Source organism: Podospora pseudoanserina, chromosome 3, assembly GCF_035222485.1.
Source record: "Podospora pseudoanserina strain CBS 124.78 chromosome 3, whole genome shotgun sequence".
NCBI lineage: Eukaryota > Fungi > Ascomycota > Sordariomycetes > Sordariales > Podosporaceae > Podospora > Podospora pseudoanserina.
Window position 1 is genome coordinate 1,122,249 of NC_085922.1, and position 25,742 is coordinate 1,147,990.

Here is a 25,742-nt window from a genome sequence, read left to right on the forward strand (position 1 = left end):
CGTGGTCGCATCATCATCTAAATGTCAGGCCCCGCACCCCCGACCACATCTTCGCCATTGTCGTCGAGAATGTCAGACAGAGGATAACTCCACCAATTCTCCCACCACTTATCACTTCCCCCCTCACGTGGAGGCCATACCTGTTTCCAAAGCTCCTTGACTTCTTGATCATCCGTCTTCTTAAGACATTCCAATGCCTTATCCCTGCTGCCAGTCTCCTTGGTAACCTCACGCACCTCCACCTCGGGTGATTCTACATCCTGTCTTGTGCAGATCCATGTACGACCACCGACAACCTCCACGATATCTTCCCAACTGGCGTCGTAGGATGATGACACGGCGTGGTAAGATCTGAGGGCCCTGGCGGAATCTTGGATCGGGAGGCATTTGATTTTGAGCCGTTCCAATGGGCACTTTCTTGCTGCAATCTTTCGAAAGATGGCACGAGCCAAAGTTTCATCGACGGCAATCTCGACTAAAGCCTTCCGAACGTCTCGAAACTTGTCCCATGACAGATCCATGATCGCACTGATGGGAGGAGGGTATTGCGGTTCTGGACAGACAAACTGCAGCACAACCCGTCGGAGCCGTGGCAACCGCCCAAGAAGTCGGTAGATGGCAGTTTCATGCGGTCCCGCCTCACGCGCTAGACGTAAGCGGACGTCTTCCAGGTTTGGACACCACTGAATCAGCTGTCGCACCTTGGAATGATCCAGGGGCGCAAAAGGGTAAATCTGAAGTTTGCGCAAGGCCAGGCGTGGGCCATCGTGGATCCCTTGAAAGGTCGTCTCATCGAGATTGCCGCTCAGCTTGAGGGTGTCGAGATGAGGTAGAACTGAAAGCAACTGGCCGAGGTTGTTGTGCATGTCTTCCCAGTCGACTGATAGGCTCCTGAGGGAAGGGATCTCGCCCTCTGCTGCCATCGACATCAAGGATATGACGTCCAAAGAGAGGCATGGCGATAGTTCGAGGTGACGCAGTTCTGTGAAGGATCGAAGAGGTTTCCAGGCTGCAATATGATTGAGCAGTTCGTAAATAAAGCCGGATGAGTGCAATGTGAGCGACTCCAATGGGTGCTTTTCGGGTTTCTTCGAAATCTTGCCGTCGGCAGATTTGCCAGCACCGGCTTGCTCTAGAAAGTCCTCCCAAGAGGATTCTGGCTGATAAGCCCCGTGCCGCACCGCCATAGTATCGTACCTGTAGTCAAGCTTGAACTTCCTCAGAGAAGGCGAGTTCACTATCAACCAGTGGAGGGCCTCTGTATTGAAGCTTTTCTCTGCTTCGTCGCTATATGGCTCGTACTTCATGTCGATGCTGTAGAGACAGGGAGATGTAAGCAAAGCATACTCATCGGTGTCTATAGCTTGAACGTTACTTGCGGACAAGTAAAGACTCCGCAGACTGAAGGTATGCATATGCAGGCGACTCCGGGGATGGCGTTGGTGCAATGCCTCGAGTATACATCGTGGTATTTGGTGGGTGCAGGCGTAGATAAGATCTCTCAGGCCAGATAGCTGGCCTATGAGGTCGGCGAAGGGTTGCCATGCCTCGTTCAGCTCTTGTTTGCGCTGTGAGTCGTATTTGGGCAGATTAGGCCTGAAATAGCTCGAGTCATAAACGTCCTCCGTTTCACTGTCCCCTTCATTGTCGGGCGACTCGTTCCAACCACCGTTGGCGAGGAATCTTCCGTCGACACCGTTTGGGCCAAGATGATCAGTTCCCAAGAGGAGAAAACCCCTCAGCGTGATTCGACGGACGTGATGGGAGTGATTGTCGACGGCGAGAGTTGCTCTCAGTTCTTCCACATCACGATCGAACTTGTCCCTCTCGCGCGCGGTGAGCTTAATGCTGGTGAAGCGGCGTGGTGCCGCTGCTTGACAGCAGAACTTGCTGGCCAAGGAAAAAGGGCGGATGCTGTCTTGATGAAGGAAGTTGGCGAGGTACTGGGCGATGTGTAAAGGGAGCCTCTCCAGAAGGCAGGGTTGCTGAGACATGGCTGGGACGAAGCAATTTGGACGGAAAAAAGTCCAAAGGTCGCGGTATTGTGAGAAGAAGTGAGGCTGCTTCAGGCAGCATCATGATTACAGTTTGGGCAGCTCAGCTCGGCGGCTAGATACACGTGATGTGTGTAATTACATAGATTTCGTCCAAAGCCGTCTTTTTCCATCAACATTACCACCACCGTGCTTTTTCAAGCTCCCAGCAGAACTACACGCAGTCACTCTGATGATTTGAAATCGCATCATTGTACAAAATTCGCATCATGGCACGAAAATCGCATCATTGTACAAAAGTCGCCATTGTGTGTTCCAGGTTGGCCCGCCTTTCTTTCCCCACTCTGGATGATGCTTCATCGATTTGAAGATAATCAGGAGGGCTCAGCATCCGGTGACTATGATGGATCTAACGGGTAGCTAGACTAGTGACTTCCGATGTGAATGTGATCGCGTACCTGCAGGCAGAAAACTTCCTGACTAACGGTGAAACGCATCATGAACCAACGACAAACCCTAGTAGTACAAGCTAGTCAACGGCCAAGCTCTATTCTATGTTTTCACGTCGTAGAATTCGACAATCTATGTAACCTCCCTACAGAAACATCAACATGCAGCGCAGCCTTCGCTTTCGACTGGCGTTCAACAACTCGCTAGCCCACGAGAGGCTGACAGCCAAGTTCCAACCACCATATGAAAGGATGGCCAAGCATGGAAGCAAAGCGCTGGACTTCAGAATCGACTACCCAAACAACTATTGTTATTGGAATCTTGGTCATGGGGTGAATAGATGAGATGGTCAGAGCTGACAGGATGATCGAGGCCAGTGACAACGAACATGTGCTTCTCAATATCAAATAATATCTGTCGGTTAACGTTTGTAGTTTTGGTACAGAACAAGGCACAAGGCTAGCAAGTGTCCTCCTATTTCGGCAGAGTGGTGACCGCTTCAAACCTGCGCGTCATCACGGGCCGCTTGTCGAATTTTGTACGACTTACGCGTGATACGTTGGTGCTCAGCACGATGGCAGGATGCAGGTACTAGGCATGGGGTGACCGTTGAGGGGTTCCAAAGACCGGGATACTTATCACGACGCTTGTACCAGCCAGGCTAGGACTACACATATCCGCTACCCTGTGGTCCATTTTCAACACCTGCGTCCAACTTCCTCTCCTGGGGCAGGCTAGTGTCAAACTGGTAGAGTAACGAGGGAAATTGGAATGGCTGACGTGTCTTGAGGTAGGAACTCATCATTCTCGCAAATGTTGCCATCCACGGAATAACAAGGGGAGATGACATCGCGAGCATGAGACGATCCGACTATAAGAGTCCCATGTCTTCTCTCGTGGTGAAGCATCTGTTCTGACTGTAGGCCACCCAACAAAGGCGAACAATCAACATGGGCCAAACCTGTACCACCGTTCAGGTTGAGACTGGAGAGAGTTGCTGGCACGTTTACCTCACAATCCCATCTCTTAGCAGTACAGCCTTACTAACCGTTTATTAGGTCTCTGGCTACAAAGTGCGGAATCACAGGGTCACAACTCACCGGTTACAATCCCGCCCCCGAATTCTGCTCGAATTTCCAAGTCGGACAGCACTTATGCTGCTCAGAGCTCGATCAGCATGTCTGCTGCTCCAAGGGAGACTTGCCCGACTTCTCCCCGCAGCCCAACCCGGACGGTTCATGCCATACCTACACTGTTCAGGCCAACGACAATTGTTGGGATATTGCAGCGGCTTACTACATTACACAGCAGCAAATCAATGACTTCAACCAGAACACATGGGGCTGGGCGGGTTGTGCCAACCTCATGCTGGATGCCAAGATCTGTGGGATATCTCAACTTTCTAGAAGACGATCAACCTCGGTGCTGACAAGTCACCCACAGGCCTTTCAACAGGTTCACCGCCCATGCCAGCCCCATTTGCCAACGCCATTTGCGGACCCCAGGTTCCCGGGACCCTCAAGCCCGCCAACATGAACGACCTTGCGACCCTCAACCCATGTCCCCTCAACGCTTGCTGCAACGTCTGGGGACAATGTGGTATCGACGAAAACTTCTGCATCCCAAGTCCAGTCCCTGGAGGTGGACCCGGCACGGCCACACCAGGGTCAAACGGTTGTATCGCCAGTTGCGGTATGGACATCGTCGGAGGCACTACTCCTCCTGCAGAGTTTAAGCGGATTGCTTACTGGGAGGCATGGAATGCAAACCGTCCTTGTCTTCACATGCCTGTATAATGCCCTCTCTTGGACTTCTCTGTCACAGCTGCTGATCAACTTCGATCGCAACAGGCGAACAGAATCGACACCAACTACTACACCCACGTCCACTTCGCCTTTGGTGATATCACCCCCGGCTTCCAAGTCGACGTCAGCAATCTCCAGGGACCTTACAACGATTTCAAGGCCCTGACGGGTGTGAAACGTATCATGAGTTTTGGCGGTTGGAGCTTCTCAACATCACACGACACCTATGCCATCTTCCGATCTGGTGTCACTCCAGCTCAACGATACGCTTTTGCTCAGGATGTCGTCAATGTGAGACCCCCTCCCCACCCCATCGTTTGTCCTTTTCCTCTAACAGCCCACAGTTCATCATCAACGAAGGCCTCGACGGCGTCGACTTCGACTGGGAATATCCCTCCGCCCCAGACCTCCCCGACATCCCCCCGGCCAACCCCACCGACGGCCAGGACTACCTCTCCTTCCTCCAAACTGTCCGCTCTTTGCTGCCAAGCCACCTCAGCATCAGCATCGCAGCCCCTTCCTCGTTTTGGTATCTGAAAGGCTTTCCCATAGATGAGATCGCCGATGTGGTTGACTACATGTTTGTCCCCGCCCCTCCCTGTTCCTCAACCCCACTGATAACCCCTTACTTAGAGTATACATGACCTACGACCTCCACGGCCAATGGGACTACAACAGCCCCTGGTCCTCCCCGGGTTGTCCCACCGGCAACTGCCTCAGGCACCACACCAACAAGACCGAAACCCTCACCTCCCTCGCCATGATCACCAAGGCGGGCGTCCCCTCGTCCAAAATCATCATTGGCATGGCGTTGTACGGACGCACGGTGAAGATGAGCATACCGGGGTGTTGGGGACCGGATTGTTATTTTACCGGTCCGGCATCGGGGGCTGAGCCGGGGAGGTGTACAGCTGAAGCTGGGTATCTGTCCAACTGGGAGATTGAGGAGATCATCAAGAGTGATCCGAGTGCTTTTCGGTATAGTGATGAGCATGGGGATATTTTGGTGTATGGGGAGGGTCAGTGGGTGAGTTGGATGTCGAGGGGGAGTTATGAGGCTAGGGTGGGGTGGGTGAGGGGGTTGAATATGGGGGGGACAAGTGATTGGGCGGTGGATTTGGGTGAGGATTGGGGGGAGGGGGCTTTGTGCTAGGAGGGATGATCACGGGGGTGGGAAGGGGGTGAGGTTGGATTATAAAGGTTAGGTAGGGAGGAGAGGAGGAGGAGGTTTTGGGAAAGGTTCTGGGGTAGTAGGGGGACGTAAGTACAGAAATTCAATAGCTTGCCATACCTGCCAGAGGCTTCATGGTGGATTGTCCTTTATATATAGGTAGGTGCGACCCCCACAATCAAATATCGATCTGATACCCCGCCTTGACAGGTGCATGCCACGGGTCATGAAATTCAAAGTTTGTGCTGCATGCAATATTGGTGAGAATTCGGGAACAATTGTTGAAGGGATGGTGGCATCATATTAGGTCCCGCTGACTGGAGCTCTGGAAAAGAAGCGCACACCTCATTCATCTTGAAAATAAACAGTTGCCTACTCTGACAAGTTGCTAAGGTAGGTAGGTGAATCCTGAATCATTTACTTCCACCTACTTAACGAATAACCCTATCCCAGCTAATAACCTAACATTAGTAACTTTATCCTGCCTACCTAACTATAGACTTTACTCTAGTTGATACTTATCTCGCGCAAGAGGATAAAGAAAGTCTGTAAAGATGACGAAAGAAAGCCCCGTGATTCCAAGCAGTCTCTATAGAATAGTTCAAGGAACGCATTCATCCCCGACAACCCCCCGTGTGACGAACCCTATCCAGAACCTCTGAAAGGGATACTGGTCGAAGGCACTTCTGAATAATCCTGGTTCGGTGCAGCTAAACAGTGCACAACAAGATGTCTCAATGTAAACACTAGATACCGTGAATACAACTTGAATTGCATACTGCGGAACTGTCTATCTACACCAGCCAGTTCCTCCGTATATATAGACCTCTATCCTCCAGGTACCTCCGTACCTGGCTCACCACGCTCACCAGTGAGCCAGGCGAGCCGGCTCACTTCTGCCAAGAGTGAGCGCCCCACTGTCCTGCAGTTCCGTCGTTTCCTTCCACTTGATTGGCTACCACAACCCGCCGCAGTCTCCATCCTGCCTTACTATATGGTTGGTCTGTGACAAAGTCGTGATCAGTCTGATCAGTGCCCTGATCACACTGATTACTTCACTTAGTCTAATGAAATGGTGAGAAAACACACAAACCAACCACAACACCTCAAATATACCCTCAACAGGGTCTCTGAATGAACACACCTGCGTGACAGTGGCTCGCTCGCAGGCCGCACTCCACGTAGGACAAAGAAAAGACTCTATGGGCTCGCAGGCCACATAATAAGCACCTAATCGGCCTGATCAGAGGGCCAGAATTGCCTGCACGCGTGCAAGGCACAAAAATATGAAGAAATAAAAGTCGATGTCCTGTCTAAAATAGAATGCCCGAAGCAGACCGCTTATATACATGACCCCTGAACACCTGAATCCTCCGAGAGCCCCACTTCCTTACTCAAATCCTCAGGCCTGTGGCCGCACCCCAAACTAGTAGATAGATAGTTCCGCAGTATGCAATTCACGCTTGTATTTACGGTATCTTGTGTTTATATTAAGATATCTTATTGTGTATTATTTAGCTGCACCGAACTAATTGTCAGAAGTTACCTTCAACCCGTATCTCTTTCAGAGGTTCTGTACAGGGATTCGTTACAGAGCGGGTTAATAATAGTAGTAGAATTAGCGTTACTTATAAATAAATTAAAAATTTAATGAAAATAATTATAAAAAATAATATTTATTTAAGAAAAAAATATTTATATATTTAGAAACTTTTCCTTTATTAGTTTATATTTATTTGTTATATAGAAAAAGTAATTATTAAACTTATATATATTTTCGATAATATTAATTAGCGGTTTAAATAACATAGATTAACGGACAAAAGTACGGAGTAATTAATAGAAAATATTAAGAATAAATAAGTATTTAGGAAAGTATATTAATAATAAACGAAACGGTAATAATAATTTAGTTTAATAAATAAACAGAAAAGCAGTTACCCTATTTTTGATTAAAATAAAAATATTTAAAAAGCTTATATATAAACCCTATATTTATTTATTTATTTAATTAATCGTAATAAATCCCTTTTTTATTTTTTTTATTATGATTTATATAACTTCCGTTATAAAACGTTATATAAATATCGAAACCTCGAGAAAAAAAAAAGAATTATTTAATAATATTTTTCGTCGAAATTATCGTAAATATATTTACGAAAAGTAAAAGTCTAAAGTTTAAATAGTTATAGATCTATTAAAGTCGTTTTTTTTTCGTCCTTTGCTCCTGGTTGTGATGAGGAAGATAAATTCTTCCTATGTGAAAATAAAAGTGAAATGATAAAGGTGATTTAAAGTTTTAGAGAAAAGACGTTTAGTATGAAATAGGAAAGGCGGCCGAAGTCGAAGTGAAATATTTCGAGGGAATTAAGAGGGTGTATGTAATCAAGGCCGTTGCTGTGATGGTGGTGATGGAATAGTGGTACAGAGGTCTGTGGTCGGTAGGGGTATAGGTCAGTGGTAGATGACGGTACATGGTGAAGAACATGTCGGTGAAGCATAAATTGTCGAAAGGGTTTTGGTGAAGTCGGTATATAGATGGTACACCGTACAAGTGAGCTCAGTTCTACCAGCTCGACAGGTCGTCCACCTCACGGGCAGCATCGACGCCCTCCATCCCATAGTCCATCCACCATGACTGGCCTCTCACGCTGAGAAGCGCGGGGTCAATCCTGGTGTCTGACATGTCCTGGTTGTTTCTGTTGTAGTGATAACCGGACCATTCGATAGCTGGCTGCTGGTTTACCGTGAGCAATGGGTATCCATCTTCCAGTTGAGGGGAGTTATCAAACGGCCTGCTGACACCAACTGTAGTACCCTGGGTATAGCCTTGATCGTTTACATTCTGGCTGAAAGCAGAAGTGCCAGAATAAGCAGCTGAATCAAGCTCTGCAGACCTGTCGGCCAAGTTCTCAGGAACCTCAGGCGAACCGGGAGAAGGATTGGGGTGGGATGGCGACGGAAGCACCGACTTGGCACTGCATCCACACAGCTCGGATACAGGAAGACAGAGAGCCTCAGGGAGACCCCTCGGTGCCGGCGAAGGGGATTCAGAGTACGGCTTAGAACCCAACCTGACAGCCCAGAGCACCAACAGCTCACTATCGGGCACATGCCTGGTCTCCAGCATCTTCCTCAACACGATTGATGTGTGCGGCTGCCACTTCAAGTCTTTGCCCTTGGGGTGTCGATTCTTCCAGCCATCATAGATACCCGCTTGCCGCATGAGATTTCGGAAGCAGGTTGAGTGGGACCAGGCCTGGTTGTGGCGATTGGCCTCGACGTGGTTGGCGACGTGATGAAAGTAATCAGTAGCTGTCTCGGCAGGGTCGGCGGCGTCAGGTGTTTCGAAGACATGTTTGCAGTTGGTAAAGCCACAGGCAAAGACAACTCGGGGGCAGAGTATGGTCGTGGTGCATTCCGAAGATCGGTGGAGGTTGCCGTGACTGGGCTCCTTTAGGTGCGCTTTCATCCCCGGAAGACAGTCATATGTCTTGCCGCAGCCACGCTTCGGGCAGGCCCACTGTGCATTGGTGTTATGATAATTTCGCATATGGCGTTTAAGATCATTCTTCCGGCGACAGGCCGTGTATGCCCCAACTTCAGAGCAGAGGGGGCACTGGAGATGGTCATCTTTGCTAGCCACGGTTGCTGGTGACGAGGCACGCGGGCGACCTGTGGTGGCACCGAGAGAACGTCGTCCAGTGCGCCGTTGATGTGAGACAGGAGGTGGTTTAAGTCTTGTAGCGGAGGATATGTTGTCATTCTCGGCAACGGTAGTCGCGGGAGAGAGGCGTGAGGATGGACCTGTATTCGTGTCGGAGCTCGTCTCGAGGATCACGGCCATATCAGGCTTGCGTTGAACATCTTCCAACTCCGGAACAACTGCCAATCCCTTCCCATGAAAGTTTAAGTACCCACCAGGACTTATGTAAGGGCTGGGAAAATCCGAGTGCGGGAAGAGCAATTGTTCAAGGTTGATGCTGGTGCTTTGCATAGCCATGATAGACCGTCGAGATGCCGGACGCGCTGTGGTCGTGGTTGGTTGATTTTGCTGATGTGAGACTGGAAGGACACGGCGAGGTTGAACAGAACCGGACTGAGGTTAAGGATGGGATCGCGGGCGTCGAAGCAACTTGAGAGATGGGCACGGAACGTGTCGAATATAAAAAGGAGGGCGGGTAGTGTGGGGATGAGGAATGCCCCAACGAAGTCAATAAATATGAAGTGATGAATGAAGGTGTAAGCCGTGATGGGTTGAAAGGAGTGCAACAAAAAGTGCAAGGAGCATACGAAGGAGAGATGCCAGCCGGTTGCTGAGGACAGGAAACGAAAAGCAAACAGGGAAAATGTCAAGTTATAAGAACAAACCCGGATATAAGTTGAGCGGTGCCAACAACAAGGCTTTCCGGTCTCATCAGTCATCTTGAAAATCTCAGCGTAAACCTACGCCCAAGTGCAGCCCACTTTTCTCTTTTTTTCTTCTCCTTTACTTTTTGTGTTGTTGCCCAACACGGCGAGCTGGAGGTCGATGCCGGGGTGCTTGCCTGTCATTGTCAGAAAAGTACCTAATCCAGACTTGAGGTCCAGCTGGGATTGGCGGCATTCACAGAAAAAGCCCATTCGTACCTGCATCTGACGTGAACGATCTAGATCCACGACCGGCGAGGAGCCAGGAGCTCTGCATCTCCAATTCCAAATAGGAATAAGCCACTGGTTCCAAAGAGTGGGATGAGATGACTGGGGTGTCGAAGAAATTTTTTCTTTTGGAACTGGCTGCCTGTGACGTTGACAGCAATTGAGGAGATCAACATTCACGACCAGCCCGATGATGATGTTGTTATGATTAACAGAGTGGTTCATGAAATTGCAAGCAGGGGATAACTTCACCTGGAACGCCCGTCATCCAAGTTGCGGTGAGCTTTCATTACCACCCACCATCACAGCAGCTGTCTGATCATGAAACACGCCCTGAGATGAAGAAACTTCTGCCACGTTGACGTGGACACCTTCGAGAAGGTGGGCTAGGTAGTTTTGTTTCTGTGAAGAGCATCATCAGACAGCGTGGGAAATTGAACGGAGAGAGGAAGCAGTTACGGCAACAGCAGCTTTCATCAATCGGGACACACCGAAACCCACCCGTTCCATGAGGCCAGGCACAGCTGGACGTAGAGAGAGCCGTGCGCCTCTTCTATACCTACGCCAGGGAAATAAATGGTAGCGTGTGACTTGCCCCACAAAACAACAGGGCAATATACCAGCGATCAACAGCCACATACGCAATATCGAATTCCATCGAATTCAAAGTCACTTTGCTACCAGTTTCTATGGCAAGGGTACCTCTCAATTCTTAAGGCAATGCGAACCCACTCGCCCAACACCACACCCACCACACCTTCGGCTCACCAACACCATGGAAATTAACGCTCTTGTCAACCACAACGATATTCACACTTCGCCTTCGGCCGAGCGATTTTACCGGCTTCAATTGGCAAGGCAACAACCCTCATACTGGCAGTTGAGGGCTCACAGGGCACCAGAGCTTCCAAAGGAACAAAAGGTAGCTATATATATCCCTAGCCCTCTTCAATTCTCACTGGCTAATTGACTTCTTGTGGGGCACCAAAGGGCCCAGGTTTTCCCAGACCCACACCGGTTTTGCTCTTGGGGATGGATTTACTTACTGTTTTCTTTTCAAACAAAACAACAAACTACTGTAATACTAATTTTGTTCACCATTTTTCTGGCCAATTTGGCCTCATTTTCGCAGCCAGTGACTTTCTTAGGCCACCAGCCCTACACTTCTTCCTGACCACAGATTCGAATACGTGCCTTACGCGAAGACGCTCATATGAGCTACGAAGCCATATGTAAAGCTACTGGCGCGTCGATCAAACAGATTCAATATGCCCTCACCACGCCGTTGACCCCGCGAACCGACCGTCGTGGCCGAAAGCCCTCGCAGTTCACCGACGAAGAAAAGCACCGTATTGCTCGTGCCTTCAGTGACGACCCTATCGCTCGCAAGCTCAAGTGGGAGGATTTACGCTGGTATTTGGAGGGCTTTGACCGATTCAAAGATCAGGCCTTCATCACGGCGATGAGAGCTGCCGGCTACCAACGCAAGGTCCTACCGCGGAGGATTAAGCTCACGCCGGCTCACATGCAGGCTCGCCTGGCCTTTGCCCGCGAGCAATTGGCACTTTGGCCTCGCCCGGAAGACTGGGAAAAAGTGGCCTTCAGTGATGAGACCTGGGCAACCAATAGTCACATGTGGAAAAGGTGGCTTACGGTACACGAAGTCGAAGATATTGAAGCCTGGGCCAGTATACGGCAAAAGCCTCACGGTTGGATGTTCTGGGCTATAATATGCGGGGCGGTGAAGGCTGGGTCTTTTGTGTGGGAAAAGGAATATGGAGGTATCAACAGTGAGAAGTACCAGAGGTATATTGTCCCAATTGACTACCAATTTATTATGGAGAAAAGGGAGCAAGGTACTTCTGTAGTCTTCCAGCACGATAATGCCTCCTCCCACGTATCGAATGCCACACGGGCTTACATGACTGGCCTGGGAATTGAACAGTTGACCTGGCCGGCAAAGAGCCCTGATTTGAACCCTATTGAAAATGTGTGGTTTTGGATGAAAAATTGGATTGAATTGAATTACGATGTGGAAGCCCTGAGCAAAACGGCTCTCCGGAGGGCTATTCTGGCCGCGTGGGAAGCAGTGCCCAGGGACTGGCTTCTTCAATTAGCCCACAGTATGCCTGGGAGGTTGCAAAAAATCATTGATGCGGAGGGCAAGCTCATACCATATTAGTATAGGTACTTACTTTTGTATGGGAAAATGGCCATTTTGGAAGTACTGTGACTTTGAAATAAACAGATTAAATGTGCTTGTTTTTCCCTATGTGATTAGTAAGTCACACGCTACCATTTATTTCCCTGGCGTAGGTATAGCGTTGGGGTAGTAAACATTCGCAATGCTGGCCTTCATTTCGCAAAACGAGCTAGCATGGTCTCTTGACACTGCTGCATGCAGACAAGATGAAAATGGCCTGTTGCGACGTCAACAGTGGCTGGCAGGCTCGAAAGGGAAAAACCTTCAGTTCATGGGCTGCTGCAAGGCGTCCTTGGCGAACCATCGCCATGTCCGCGCCAGGGTCAAAGTGTGCGCTGGCAAGGCGGGAGGCTGCGATTCAGCAAGACCGATGAGCGAAAAGAATCCTGACTCTTGGAACAACAATATTGAGAAGCAAGGTAAAGGAGAAACAAAAAACTCGATCGTGTTATGAATGTCATGAAATGCTCAATAGCCATGGTATCCCCCTCGTCCAATAGGTATGTATGTATGTACAGCCCGCCAAAATTGGTGGGGAAAGAAAAACGGCGACGCCCTCCAGCTCGCTCCCAGTCTCTCCTTTTTGAACATCAGATCCGACCGCGGACCTCCAACCGCCATTTTTCACCGACCCGGTAATGCACAACGTATCATAAAAGCAAACACTTTTCGCTCCCTTCCGGATATCACAATCGAAACTCTAAGAACAAAAATTTGAACAACACGCCCAATGCTAAAGTCTCACTCCCAAAACAACGTCCCAGTCAAGGTGTATTAGGGTACTAATTGCTTAACCGTGGAGACCGCAAGTGCGCTGGCGCATGAGTTCTCTTCTCGCGAGATCCTTGACTGTAGTTTGTGTCAGCAATGATACTTTGGTAAGTTACTGGAAAATAGAAGGTTACATACCACCGTCGTATGTGATGAACTCGTGAAGAGCTGACCCACCGGGAACCATGGGGAGAACGGGAACCTTCTTGTCAGTGACAACCTCCAGAAGGGCTGGGCCATCAGTGTCAATCAGCCACTGGAGAGCTTCCCGGGTCTCATCAGGCTTGATGAGACGCCTGTGCTGGATGCCCATGGCGTCGGCGAGCTTCATGAAGTCGGGGTTCTTCTGGTGAGTGTGGGAGTAGCGATCCTCGTAGAAGAGGTTCTGCCATTGTGTAACCATGCCCTGCTCTTCGTTGTTCAGAACGATGATCTTGACGCCAATGTTGAACTGAGCAGCGGTGGAGAGCTCGGTAAGGGTCATGCCAAAGGAAGCATCACCGTCGATGTCGATGACAAGGGAATCTGGCTTGGCCACCTTGGCACCGATGGCGGCCGGCAGACCGTAGCCCATGGTACCGAGACCACCGGAGGTGATCATGGTGCGGGGATGTCTCCAGCGGAAGTGCTGAGCAGCCCACATCTGATGCTGGCCGACACCAGTGGTGATGTAGGTGTTCTCCTTGCGGTCAGCTGTGAGGTTGCTGAGCTCCTCAATCAGTGTCTGAGGCTTGATCAAGCCCTCGCGGGCAGCACGCTCGTAGTCAGAAAGAGGCCACTTCTTCTTCCATTCGTTAATCTGAGCGAACCACTCCTTTCTGTCAGCCATGGTCTTGCTCTCCACCTGGGGCAGGAGCAAGTCGAGGTTCTTGCCAAGATCACCCTCGATAGCCTCAGTGGCCTGCACGACCTTGTTGATGTTCTTGGGGAGGATCTCGAAGTGAATGATACCTCCGCGGTTCTCCTTCGCCGCAGCCTTAGCCGCTGGGGCAAATTTGGCAACACTACCGGTAACACGGTCATCGAAGCGGCCACCGAGAGCAATGATGAGATCAGCCTCCTGCATCGACATGTTGGCATAGGCTGAGCCGTGCATGCCGAGCATGTGGAGGGACTTCTCATCAAGTTCGTCGAAGGCACCGAGACCGTGAAGGGTCGTCGTCACGGGGATGGACGCCTTGTTCGCAAGCTCTCTGAGCAGCTCAACACCGCGCTCCGAGCTAATGACACCTTGGCCAGCGTAGATGACGGGCTTCTTGGCGATGTTGACCAAATGAGCCACACGCTTGATAGAAGCACGGAGCTGCTTCTCGCTGGCCTCGAGAGCGGCGCGGGAGGCAGCGCTGGGGAGCGACGGAATAGCGGGGGCCGTGGGAATAGCACGACGCAGGATACCAGCCGTCACGTCCTTGGGAAGATCCACGAGAACAGGGCCAGGTCTTCCGCTGGTGGCAATCTCGAAGGCCTCGTTGATTCTTTGAGGCAGCTCAGCGACATTCTTCACCATGACGTTCCACTTGGTGCAGGCGCGGGAGATGCCCACAACGTCGGCTTCTTGGAACGCATCGCTACCAATGGCTGTGGTAACGACCTGGCCAGTGAAAACGATCATGGGAGTACCGTCCGCAAGCGCATCAGCCATTGGTGTCACAACGTTGGTGGCACCAGGACCGGAAGTCACCAAGACGACACCGGGCTTGCCAGAAGCGCGGGCGTAACCCTGGGCCATGTGGCCAGCGCCCTGCTCGTGTCTGGGAAGGACAAAATCGAAATGTGGCGAGTTATAGATGGCATCGAACACGGGAAGAATAGCACCGCCAGGGTAGCCGACTGTGTATAGTTAGCCAACTGTGCAGGTTTATGGGAGTAGGAGTAGAGACATACAAATGTGCTTGACGCCATGTCTAAGCATCATCTCATGGAAGATCTCACCACCAGTCTTGCCGATAAACCTGTAGCGCATTTCGTGTTAACTATGCATACATATATATATATACATAGGCGATCCTCATTTGTATAGTTGGGAGACATACGACTCGTCGACATCGTTCTTACGGGCGTTGGCCAGAGGTTGAACGTGGTTGGGCTCGGCGTTGAATGATTGGGCGGGCTTTGCTCGTACGTCGCTGTACATAGGATGGAATTAGCCATTGTGTTTTTGTAGTGATGGTAGTGGTGAGTCACTACTAGTAGTAGTAGTAGTATGACTCCAAAGCCGACGATGGCGGTGGGACGACTTACGCAGCGGGCACCTTTGCGGCAGCCGATGTGGACTGATTCCTAACGTCTGATGGCCCATTACGGACACCTGTGATGGCAGAAGCCTTTTGTGTGAGGGAAGCAATTCGCTGTTGGCTAGGCCGAGTAGTGGCCAGCGCCTTGAGGGCGCGGCTGGTTTGACGGATCATCACGAAAGAAGGTGACTGCGAAGAGACCGGAAGGAGAGCGGACCGCGGAGAGCGGGAGGTGGCGAGCTGTAAACTAGGAGAGCACACCTAGGTGAGAGGGACCTGAAGGTTATAGGAGTGGAAATAGGAAAGTTTAAGCTGTAACAGCGAGAACTGGCTATTAAACAGCAATGTAGAAAGATTCCAAAGTTCCTCTTGACGAGCCGAGGAGACAATGGGTCTTGTTGGAGGCGGACGTGGTGGTTTTGAAAGAAAGAAACCCTGTCCTTGGTGGGAACGAGCAATCGGAGTGGTATGAGTCGTTGAATCTCAAATTTTTGGCCGTCGATTGTGGGGTAGAAAAGTGACTACACGGGTGGCACGGGCCTTATAGTGGCTCCTAGTGGCGATGTCGGAACTGCCCTGGAGCGCCCGATTTGCTGCCACGGCAAGCACACATGGCCACCGGCAGGCGGGACGGCGCCTGGACCCTTTCACCTGCTTTTTAGAATAAGTTTCTAACCCGCCTAGAGGGTAGCCGTTGTTTCCTCTTTTGCCCTCGGCACCTTCCTGGAACATCATATCACGTTTCGAAACTTTCTTCTATGACAGTTCAGGCATCACACGACCAATTCATCCATCGTCTGGGAACACTGGACCATGACACTGTGGACCTTGGTGGCCGAGGAATTCAAGTTTTTGCGGGGAAGAAAGCTGCGTGCCGGTCTGCAGGTCCGTCCAATCACACGCTGTCAATTAAGTGTTCTCCCGTAAGTAACACACCCAGCGCGACATTGTAGCACATAACGGCAAGCCGATGAGCCGATCCTTCTCTCGATATTCTCGGGATACGATATTGTTAAATTGTGCGATCACGGCCATATTCTTTGAGATCTCTGCAAGAAGCGGGCGAAGAGGGCGACCGGCCCAACGGACATTCTATTACTAGGTACCTGACATCCGGTTCACGGATGACGCCAAGGCAGGGCGGGGTCCATTCCAGGTGTCAAAAGTCACAGCCGTCACAGCCCTGCGCCGGTGGTCGGCCCCACCAAAATATTTCCAGCCGGGTATTCCAGCTTCACGCCGACAGTCGCAGCGGCCGGCCGCCTCTGACTTCACTGATCGAGCTTCGAATTAGGTTCGGCGCTACCCTGTGGCTTGTCAACACCTGCAACTTCGGGCATGAGCAGCATCCCGCCTTGTTTTCTAGCACTCAGCCCGCGGACACTATGCGATGATCAACTGACGACTGCAGATGCCATCCGACTGCTCACTGCATCGCTACGGGACAGAACTGCAGCAGCAGGATGAACGGAGACAGTTTCCCGAGCTGGCCCTTCCACGTGCACCAAACCACAGCTGCCATCGGATTTGGAGTGAGAATGCTGTCTCTAGCATCAATTTGGATGCTACGCTGAGTGGATCTCATCTTGGCAAGAAATCACGCTAACCTCCAGTCTGCTAACAGTTCCCAGACGCGATCTTCTCGCTGTGTAAGTCACATTTCCTATTTCGCTCTCACTCTCAGTTATTCCCGCCTGCCGATATTTTACACATTACAAACAGACAAACAAACAAAACTTGAGCCAACGTACAAGGAGATAAACAAGAGAAAATTACAAGTCATTAATCATGAACACTCATCACTCATACTACGTGGCTTTAGCCACCCAAGACTCCGCCCAAAAGACCACCCTTCTTCTTCTTACCCGACTTGAGACTGTCACTGAAGGATCCAAGACCCAATCCGGCAAGGACGCGGTTCAAGCCGAGTGTACCTAGCAACCCGTCAACCAGTCCTCCCAATCCAAGGCCGCTTAGCTATAGTACTAGTATTAGCACGTTGTTCCTTGCGTTGCAAGTGGACCCTGAAAGGACTTACCAATCTGCCAACGAGGTTGAGCACACCACTCAACAACAACCCAACGGCGGCAAGGATCTGGAACAGAGGCTCGTTGAGCAGACCCCACAGAGGGTTGAGCTCCTTCTTTGCGTGGGGCATATCCTCAAGCTTGCGCTTGGCATTGTCGATGCACTGAGTGACATCGCCAGTGAGATCCTTGAGGAGCTCAGCAAGACGGTACTCCTCCGGAGTGGCCTCGCGAGCAGCAGTCTTATGCTTGGCGTTGGCCGAGATGCGGCCATCAGGGTCGAGGCCCTTGATGATGCCTTGAGCCTCGGTCAAGATGCGGCCACCCTCTTCGATTAGAGGGCGGACCTCCTTGACAAGCTGCTCTTCGTCGCGCTCGTCTTCCGGAGTGCGCTCTGCCTTGTCAATTTTCTACTGTGTGTTAGTGATGAACAAGCTGTGGCGTGAGTTGGTAGTGATAACTTACCTCGGTGATCATCTTGCAGATAGGTCGAATCTTGTCAAGGCACTGGGCAATGCAGACAGACATCTGGATGGCCATCTTCTTGTCATTCTCAGCTTGCTCGCGCTTCTCCTTCTGTTCAGGTGTCTCCTCGTCCTTGACCTCAGGAATGTCCTCAAGAAGCGAGCAGTGGCCAATGACAGTGCCCTTCTGGTCGACAACATCACCGTCGTCGTCAATCCCCTTGCCCGAGCAGACCTGAGGATCGCCAGAAGTCAACTTGCCAATGAGGTTACCATCACCATCAACAACATTGCCCTCCTTGTTGACCTTGCGGCCCGACATGGGGTTCTTGGACTTCTGAACCTCCTCGGGCTCCCAGCGCTCAGCCTTGCCAATGACATTGCCATTCTTATCCAACACATCACCATCCTCATCAACCGCCCTGCCAAACAAGACCTTGCCCTCTCCCTTCACCAATCTCCCCACGATATCCCCCGAAGGCGTAACAACAGTCCCATCCTTAGCAACCGTGCACCCCTCCAACTCGGCAAACGGCCCCTCCTTGGATCCCTCCCTCTCCCCCTCACTAACCAACTCCGCCTTCCCCAAAACATCACCACTCTCACTCAGAATATTCCCCTTCCTATCACACATCCTCCCCACCATCCTCTTCGGATCCCCCTCCACCACCCTCCCGTAAATAACCCCGTTCCCATCAACCACATACCCCGCCTTGTTGACCCTCTTCCCAGCCAACAAGCTATTATCCACCTCCTTAACCTCCTCCTCCACCTCCTCCTCCGGCTCCCAACGTTCCGCCTTCCCAATCACATTCCCCGCCTTGTCAAGCACGTCCCCATCAGCATCAACAGACTTCCCCCTCAACTGCTTGACATCCCCTTCGATAATCTTGCCCACCCACTCCCCATTGCTGACAACCATCCCATTCCCGTCAACAACCGCGTCAGGGAAGGACTCGAACGGCGCAGACTCTTTGAGCATGTCATCACGTTCCGAGTCAGAGATGGGCTCAGCCTTGCCGATGATCTTGCCGTTGTCGGACCAGATATCCCCGTTTTCGTCGACCTTCTTGCCGATGAGGTACTGCAGGATGCCGCTCACGACACGACCGACAACCTTGCCATCGGAAACGACGTTGCCGCCTTTGTTGACGGTGCCGTTCTTGAGAATGGAAAAGTCCATTTGTTCGGCTACGGTGGAGCCCTCGCCTGCTTCGACGCCTTGGGGTTGGTCCTCTTGGATTGTACCTTCGGGTTGACCTTCGGCTTGGGATGGGGAGAAGTCCTGGACCTGTGACTGGCCGTCTTGGATTTGGTGGGGGTCGAATTGCTCTTGTGCTTGCTCACCAGCTTCAGTTTGGCGTTGCTGCTGCTCCGTGCCGGTGGTGGAGGGGGCTTTCTCTGTTTGCTGCTCAACATCGGGCTTCTCGGACCCTGACTTGGCGACAGACTCGGCCTTGTCGCTGACAGTCTTGGTGTCAATGTCTGGCTTCTCAGAAGTAGCAGGCTCAGGCTCGTCGATGTTGTTATCCGCAGCCTCAACGTCTGGCTTCTCCGAGGCAGCCTTGTCGACTGTCTCCGAGGCAGGAGGCTTCTCCGATGTGGTGGTAGCATCCTCCTTTGCACTCTTGAGGAACTCCTCCCTAGCCTCATCAGTAGGCTGGTTCTCGCTCGCCTGGTCAAAAGCCTTCTTAGCCTGCTCCGTCAACCCCGACGGCGCCTCAGAGATCTTATCCGCGGCGGAGGTCTGGGTCTCTTCCTCAGCCTTGTCAGACTCTGGCTTCTCGGACGACTCGACCTTCTCCTCCGTCGTAGTCTTAGTATCCTCCCCAGCCTCAGTCTCCGTCTTGTCACTCATAGCCTCGGGCTCAACCTTCTCCGGCTTCTCCTCCTCCTTATCCTCCATCTGGATCCCCTCCTCTGTTTCCTTGGGCTTCTCCAGATGAGTATACCCCCCACTCTCCCTCTCCACCTCACTGCCATCATTCCCCTCGAAATCCCCCGACGTGGTCACAACCTCGTCGTTCTCCTCCTCCTCCTCCCGGTTCTTGTTCTGCTCCTTCTGGAGATCAATAGCCGGAGGGGAGGGGGCAGAGCGAGGGACGTTTTCCTCTTGGGGGGTGGAGACCTCCTGCTGCTGTTGCTGCTTCTTTCCCTTGCGGGAGGGGAGCGTCTTCTTCGCAATGTCGGACATATTGTATTGTGGTGCGGTTGTAAAGGTGCCTTCCGTGGTGGGGGTTGTGGTAGGGGAAGCGGGACGTAAGGGAAGGGATAGGTTGAAGAAGAGTTCCAGGATGGCACAAGATAGGTACGGAGGTAAGATGATGGTGTGACTGTATAGGTAGGGTCTGAGGTGAAAAATAAAAAAAAGCAAGCAAGGTGAGTTACGGTGTGCTAAAGCTGTACAGTGACAACAAAATGATGTAGATGTGTGGCTGTGCTCAAAGGTCAAGAGATTACCGCAGATAGTTATGTAGAATTTTCGTTGGTCCAGAAGGAAAAAAAAGGATCAGACAAGAACACAGCACTAGCCTCAACCTTTTTATGTCGTCAGCATCTTGCTACCTCAACCACTCTTTTCACCCGTCGTCGTCAGACGATAACTTCGAGACAAGCCGGCTTTTTCGAGAAGCTCAGAATATCTCCCCGGACGTCATCATCGTCTCTTCTTTACGTCACGAAACCTAGGGGAAACTCCCACTCGCGCAAGAAGCAAACTGACAACCCCCCTTTTCCTTGTCCCCAACACTCCCCAACACCTGCCGTCCCACACACCTAGCTATGCCCCCGGGATGACTTCATCCCCCTCACCTCCCCCTTCCCCCCGCCCTCCGAGAGGCCAACACCTCCAAAAGCTGCGCGTCATACCAGCCACACATCCCAAAATCCTGCCTGTGGCACTAAGTCTGCGTAACAAATCGACAGATCGGTGGCTTGCTTCAAACCTGTCGGAGGTAAAGTGTGGCGAGTGCCCTCCATCATTGGGCGGGGAAATCTTGATCAGGAAGGTGGACTTGTCATTGGGATTGGACAATGAACAAGCGAAACCGTTGAACTGGTGGGAAAACAACTCAAGATTGGACAGCAATGTGTCAAGAAAGTTGGATGTTGTGTGTCACAGACACTCACAGTGTGCGTGTAAGAGGTGTGGCTGGATCAAAGAGTGGCTTGCCGTGTTTACGAAGCGGCAAGTAGCGTCAACTGTGGCGAGGGAGATACGCGGGCTGAGGTAAAGGAGTGGCCGTAGTGGCTGGTGTGTATTTTCTCTGCCCACCCCCCTTGCTACCCCCCTTGCTACATGGATATGGATCCTAGTGCAGTTGGGTGGTGAGTGGTGAATAACATGTGGGACTGACTGGCCAGGGCCAGCTACTCAGTTTCCTTCTAGGGCTGGGCTCCCGAAAAGCTGGGGGTGTGTGGGCTGAAGCGAAAAACGTTGGATGTTCCGTTTGGCATCCCGGAACCGGACTGGAAACTTGCCGGGGCTCGAGATCTTCGAGTCCCCTCTTCTCACTCAGAAACCGAATTTTAGTGGCCTCAGCTTCCTTCTCACCCCTCTCCCACGTGCATAACGGCTCACTAGCTGCTTGTCATGGAACTTTCTGAAAGAAAATTACTTGATATCTTCGCTATTGTGTGACGAGCTCGCTTCTTTCCGGACCCTTCCCGCGGGTCTTGCAATCGCATAACCAAACATAAGTTTGGCACCATAACCCCGGAATTTGATCCCCATCATTCCTTTCATTACATCATCCCAAGTGCATATACCAACGCCTCTGACGGTAAGACTAATCCCGATCCATCAAGAAAACGAGATGTTAGGCTTGATCTGCTGACTACCAAACACGGTAGGAATCCGAATGGTAAGTTGAATCCCTTCCTTTGTTGACTTCACGTCCAGGAAGATATCGGACGGGCTGTCACTGGGGTTCTCCTTTCTCCAAGATTCCGCGTTCTGTCTTCTCTCTTCCTCCGTTCGTCTGGGTTGTCTCGGCTGGTCCGGCTCCTGCTCCTGCTCTTTTGCCTGAGACTGCTTCTGCTGCTCTCTCTTGGGAGATTTTGGCGGCGGTGACGGATGCTCTTCTTGCTCGTCTGCCACGCCATCCTCCTGACCTCCCTCTTTGCCTTCCTTCTCAGACTTTTTCCCTTGCTTCTTTTTCCTCACTGATGACGGCCCAGCCTCTGCTTGCTGTTGAATGCGCTCTCGAAGTTCCTGTTGCTCTTTCTCCTTGCGGTGAAGCGGGTTGTTGTTGTCAAGGAACTTCCCCACGACATTCCCAGACGCATCCAGAATATTGCCCAGGTGGTCAACCATCAAGGAAGCATTGGCCTTTCGCATCATGTCCAGTAAGCTGCGAGGTTGGGACTCGGTCCGTGGTGAATGTGGGCTCGTGCTGGGTTTCCTTTCGATCTCAATGTCGGCGACATAACCCAAAAGTTCCCCGTTGTCTCCCAGTATGTCGCCGTCCCTGTTGGAGACTTTGCGCCCAATAATCTCGGGGAGGTCACCGCCGGCACGGGCGAGCACCTGCCCCGTCTGATCGTCTACAATGTCCCCATACTCATCAACTGTCTTGCCCATCAGAATAGACCCCACATAAGGCGGCAATTTTGGTCGCTCAGGTGATAAGGAGATTCCAGGGGAAACCTCTGGAATGCTGCCAATCTTGGGAATAGGGGCAACATATGCTGGGCTCCTACTTTTCGTTCTGTCTGGGAGATCCCTTTTTTCCTGTGTCTCTGGCTCCGGCTGGTCGGTAATGTCCTCAACTTCGATGTCGCTCTCGTCTTCATGGCCAACCTCCACAATGTCATCCTGTGACTGCCGGCGAGACCTTGGCAGTTGAGATGCCTGAGTGAATTGTTTGGATGTCATGATTCTTGTGGTGATGATCAACCTAGCTGGAATCTGCAGTGTTGGGAGTTGCTAGTATCCGATCGGACTCCAGTCTCCGCAGAGAAATGCAAAGGGTCTTGGGGCTGAAAGCCTGAAACACCAGTTTAGGCCGGTTCCAGAGCATTCGACTGGTCGACGTGCGTGAAGGCTGTTGGGTGTGTGTTGAGGGCGTGAAGTAGGAAAGGAGGGGGTGAGTGACGTCATCGGACCAGGGTTGAATCTTGCGAGCTTCGAAGCTGCAAGGGTCTCGACTCAACCCTGGCAGGGTCGAGACCAACATGGAGCTGGGTTGGGTGACACGAGTGAGAAGACGGTGTTAGCCGATTGCACCTCTGCGCTTGCTAAGCTTATTAGGATAGCCTATGCACATCGTCAGGTTGGCAGTCAAATTGCGAGTCTTTGCCCAAGACAAAGCAGAACATTGTGCTGGGCTTTTGATATCCAGTGAGGTGGTTTTTCGTGCTGGGATGTAGCTGCATATCGGGGGCTTGGCATTGTCCCGAGGATCAGTTAGCGAACCGTTGAGATCAGTGCTGATGAAAGCGTTGAACTGCCTGGTTAGCTTCGGACCAGAATATCTCAAGCCCTGTCACTGGACGGATCAGAATTCTAGTGTTCTTCGAAATCGAGCGAGACTGAGACATTCGAGCAGAACAATAGACGGGCCGAGCTGACACATCATCAACGGACTGGAGAACTGCAGCCGCCATACGATTCGTCGGCCAGTGCTTGTTGAAAACCGGTTTCTGCACCACTGCCTGCTCTGAAGCAAGCGAGGCAAGGCATGGAAGCGAGGTCAACAAGGTGCTGGCTCCTTTGGCATGCAGCTTTATGCGTCGTTAGCGGTTGATAAATCGTGGTTTTCCTGGAGATCATGAACGGATAACCAGCATATATCGGTCTTAGCCATGTCGAACCCCGTATGATGCTACAATGGCATCACGGCCGAGGCCGAGTCGGGCCGCCTGGGAGGTGACTCGAGATCTCGGAAGGCCAGCAAGTCTGACGGCTGCGCCGTGGTAGAGTTGCAGTCGTTCCTGGTGCCGGCATAACAACGATATTATTGCTGAGCATGACCTGTGCCGCATGGAGTTGTAACAACAGGCCATTACACGGAGGACATTATATGTCTGAGTCGAACCTCAGTCCGTCCATATATCGTAGAAGCGGTTTGATAGGTAATTCGGGGAAAATGCAGAAGTGGCCGTCGTGCGTCATGACCTTGAGCGATCCCGAAACGCGCCACCGAGGTACAGCAGCTGCATGCTAAGGTAGGTGGTCGAAGATCCGACGGCAGGCCGTTGTCAGGCAATCGTTCTTCATTGTAATTCCGATTCCTCGTTGTCCGGACGTTGTAAAATGGCCTCACCAGATATCATGATTGTCATCAACAAAAGAAAATTTTGAGGTTGTTTTACAGCAGAGGTGCAATTTGTGACGCAGCGGTTGATGCACTGTAAATTGTTTTCTCCCAGGTTCCTGGTATCCCGCTGCATGACAGCTGCGAGCGCCCGCTGGAAAAGCACGGGTCAACTGTGGCACAGTGGAACCTGCCCGCTGAAATCGATCCGGGCCCCTGTGTAACGTGCCATTAAGCACTGGCCATGCTATCGGCGCCATACTAGGCAAAAGCTTCGCCAAACTTCACACAGAGATAAAATACAGCAAAATAGAACAACAACCACAACAGTGTCCCGAAGCATATCTAATACAATTATTAGGATAAAGATAGTATACAAAAGACTAAAGACCAGAAAAACCCCCATCATTAAGAAAACAACTACTCCATTCGCCGCCCGACATGAGATACCCTCACCCAGCCCTCAAATGCACACGAGATGAGAAAAAGCTCACGAGAGCTTGGAACCGGAAAGTTTAGTTGCTTCAGTTCCTAAGGAATTAGCCCCATGTCTCTCTGTCTTGCAGTTGACGTGTAACAGTGTGCTATCAAGCGGAGGCGCATCATCCACCATCATGGTCATCTCATCGAGCATCTGTCTAGGCAAACAGCCTGCTGATCGTCCTCCACATGGGAGGGCGTGTCTTGCTTATGTCTCTCTACATGGACCTTTAGCCTTAGGTAAGAAACATGACGGAAAGAGAGATGAAGTAAACAAGAAGGCGATGCATCCGACCCTCGAAGCTAACCAAATCGCAGTCGCCGTGGTTGTCGCGTGCGCCGTTCACTTGATCAGGAGGAGGGGAAGGAGAGGGGAAGGGGAAGGGTAAGAATAGGGATGGGTAAAATGAAGATAAAAGAAAAGGGTAACTTACAAGAGAGCAAGCTCAAGATCACCATGGATCTTTGCCTTGAGAGTAATCTCAATGTCGAGGTTGAGGTCAAGACGAAGCCTCAAAGTGTCGCTCTTGCCGCCGCCACCACCGCCTTGTTGGTTGACGGCGCCGCCAGCTACACCACCTAGCACACCGGTTGCACCGTTGACAAGGCCGCCTGCTGTTTGTCCGACGCTGTCGAGGGCAAGGCTGTCAAGGGGACCACCGCCGCCCTGCTGTTGCTGGCGCTTTCCGCGTCTCCGTGGGGGAGGAGCATAGTCCTCAGACTCCTCACCCTCAGACTCGTAGACCTGGGGCTTTGGCTGGCGCTTGGGCTTCTTGGTCTCTGAGCCGCTTCGGGAAGACATTGTGGGTGTTTGTTGTGGTGGGAGTAGCCGTGAGGTGTTGTAGGAAGAGATGGGTTCAGGGTCTTGCTGATCAGGTTGCTTTCTAGAGAAGTTGAACGATGAGATGCATCTTAAGGGTCCTAGGGACTCCGAGATGGGCACTTATAAACGGCAGACATCTCCAGAACCCTTTGTGTCCAAAACAGGATTCTATCGGACGGATGAGCAATGAAGTCATCGGCCTCGACAGGAGGAGCCCTCATTCTGACGAGTCCAGCAGAAAATCTCCGACACCAGGCCCTACACCACAGCCGCTACAGCACACCACGGCTAGCCGACGGCCTTACACCATAAGGTACAGTAGTCACTCAGCACAAAGTATGACTGTCTCTGTCCAATGATCACGGGGGGTAGCACCATGCTCGTGTTCTAGGCAAGCGAGGATGGATCAACACAAAATGGGGGTG

General features: G+C 51.5%; 8 protein-coding genes across 8 annotated transcripts; 2 read left to right on the forward strand and 6 right to left on the reverse strand.

The window, feature by feature from the left end:
• Nucleotides 1–17: 17 nt before the first annotated feature.
• Nucleotides 18–1,994, reverse strand: QC764_303170 (uncharacterized protein; the record flags this gene model as incomplete). The annotated part of the gene is made up of 1 exon (XM_062945438.1): nucleotides 18–1,994. One exon carries the CDS (start codon nucleotides 1,992–1,994, stop codon nucleotides 18–20), a length of 1,977 nt encoding a protein of 658 aa, XP_062801413.1.
• A 1,400-nt stretch (nucleotides 1,995–3,394) lies between these two features.
• Nucleotides 3,395–5,402, forward strand: QC764_303180 (uncharacterized protein; the record flags this gene model as incomplete). The annotated part of the gene is made up of 6 exons (XM_062945439.1): nucleotides 3,395–3,437; nucleotides 3,532–3,828; nucleotides 3,888–4,234; nucleotides 4,295–4,540; nucleotides 4,594–4,829; nucleotides 4,883–5,402. The coding sequence occupies 6 exons, from the start codon at nucleotides 3,395–3,397 to the stop codon at nucleotides 5,400–5,402; spliced, it is 1,689 nt and encodes a 562-aa protein (XP_062801414.1).
• Nucleotides 5,403–7,986: 2,584 nt separating this feature from the next.
• QC764_303190 (uncharacterized protein) lies at nucleotides 7,987–9,423 on the reverse strand (the record flags this gene model as incomplete). The annotated part of the gene is made up of 2 exons (XM_062945440.1): nucleotides 7,987–9,227; nucleotides 9,279–9,423. 2 exons carry the CDS (start codon nucleotides 9,421–9,423, stop codon nucleotides 7,987–7,989), a joined length of 1,386 nt encoding a protein of 461 aa, XP_062801415.1.
• A 1,848-nt stretch (nucleotides 9,424–11,271) lies between these two features.
• QC764_0050120 (uncharacterized protein) lies at nucleotides 11,272–12,240 on the forward strand (the record flags this gene model as incomplete). The annotated part of the gene is made up of 1 exon (XM_062940398.1): nucleotides 11,272–12,240. One exon carries the CDS (start codon nucleotides 11,272–11,274, stop codon nucleotides 12,238–12,240), a length of 969 nt encoding a protein of 322 aa, XP_062801416.1.
• Nucleotides 12,241–12,653: 413 nt separating this feature from the next.
• ILV2 (Acetolactate synthase, mitochondrial) lies at nucleotides 12,654–15,946 on the reverse strand. Its single transcript, XM_062945441.1, has 5 exons — nucleotides 15,274–15,946; nucleotides 15,066–15,158; nucleotides 14,917–14,984; nucleotides 13,171–14,862; nucleotides 12,654–13,110 (listed from the first exon to the last, which is right to left on the reverse strand). Exons 1-5 carry the CDS (start codon nucleotides 15,438–15,440, stop codon nucleotides 13,052–13,054), a joined length of 2,079 nt encoding a protein of 692 aa, XP_062801417.1. The 5' UTR covers nucleotides 15,441–15,946; the 3' UTR covers nucleotides 12,654–13,051.
• Nucleotides 15,947–16,795: 849 nt separating this feature from the next.
• QC764_303210 (uncharacterized protein) lies at nucleotides 16,796–20,480 on the reverse strand. Its single transcript, XM_062945442.1, has 3 exons — nucleotides 17,759–20,480; nucleotides 17,305–17,703; nucleotides 16,796–17,243 (listed from the first exon to the last, which is right to left on the reverse strand). Exons 1-3 carry the CDS (start codon nucleotides 19,949–19,951, stop codon nucleotides 17,085–17,087), a joined length of 2,751 nt encoding a protein of 916 aa, XP_062801418.1. The 5' UTR covers nucleotides 19,952–20,480; the 3' UTR covers nucleotides 16,796–17,084.
• Nucleotides 20,481–21,559: 1,079 nt separating this feature from the next.
• On the reverse strand, nucleotides 21,560–22,633 carry QC764_303220 (uncharacterized protein; the record flags this gene model as incomplete). Its single annotated transcript, XM_062945443.1, has 1 exon — nucleotides 21,560–22,633. One exon carries the CDS (start codon nucleotides 22,631–22,633, stop codon nucleotides 21,560–21,562), a length of 1,074 nt encoding a protein of 357 aa, XP_062801419.1.
• Nucleotides 22,634–24,211: 1,578 nt separating this feature from the next.
• QC764_303230 (uncharacterized protein) lies at nucleotides 24,212–25,617 on the reverse strand. Its single transcript, XM_062945444.1, has 2 exons — nucleotides 24,928–25,617; nucleotides 24,212–24,712 (listed from the first exon to the last, which is right to left on the reverse strand). Exons 1-2 carry the CDS (start codon nucleotides 25,294–25,296, stop codon nucleotides 24,653–24,655), a joined length of 429 nt encoding a protein of 142 aa, XP_062801420.1. The 5' UTR covers nucleotides 25,297–25,617; the 3' UTR covers nucleotides 24,212–24,652.
• Nucleotides 25,618–25,742: the final 125 nt, after the last annotated feature.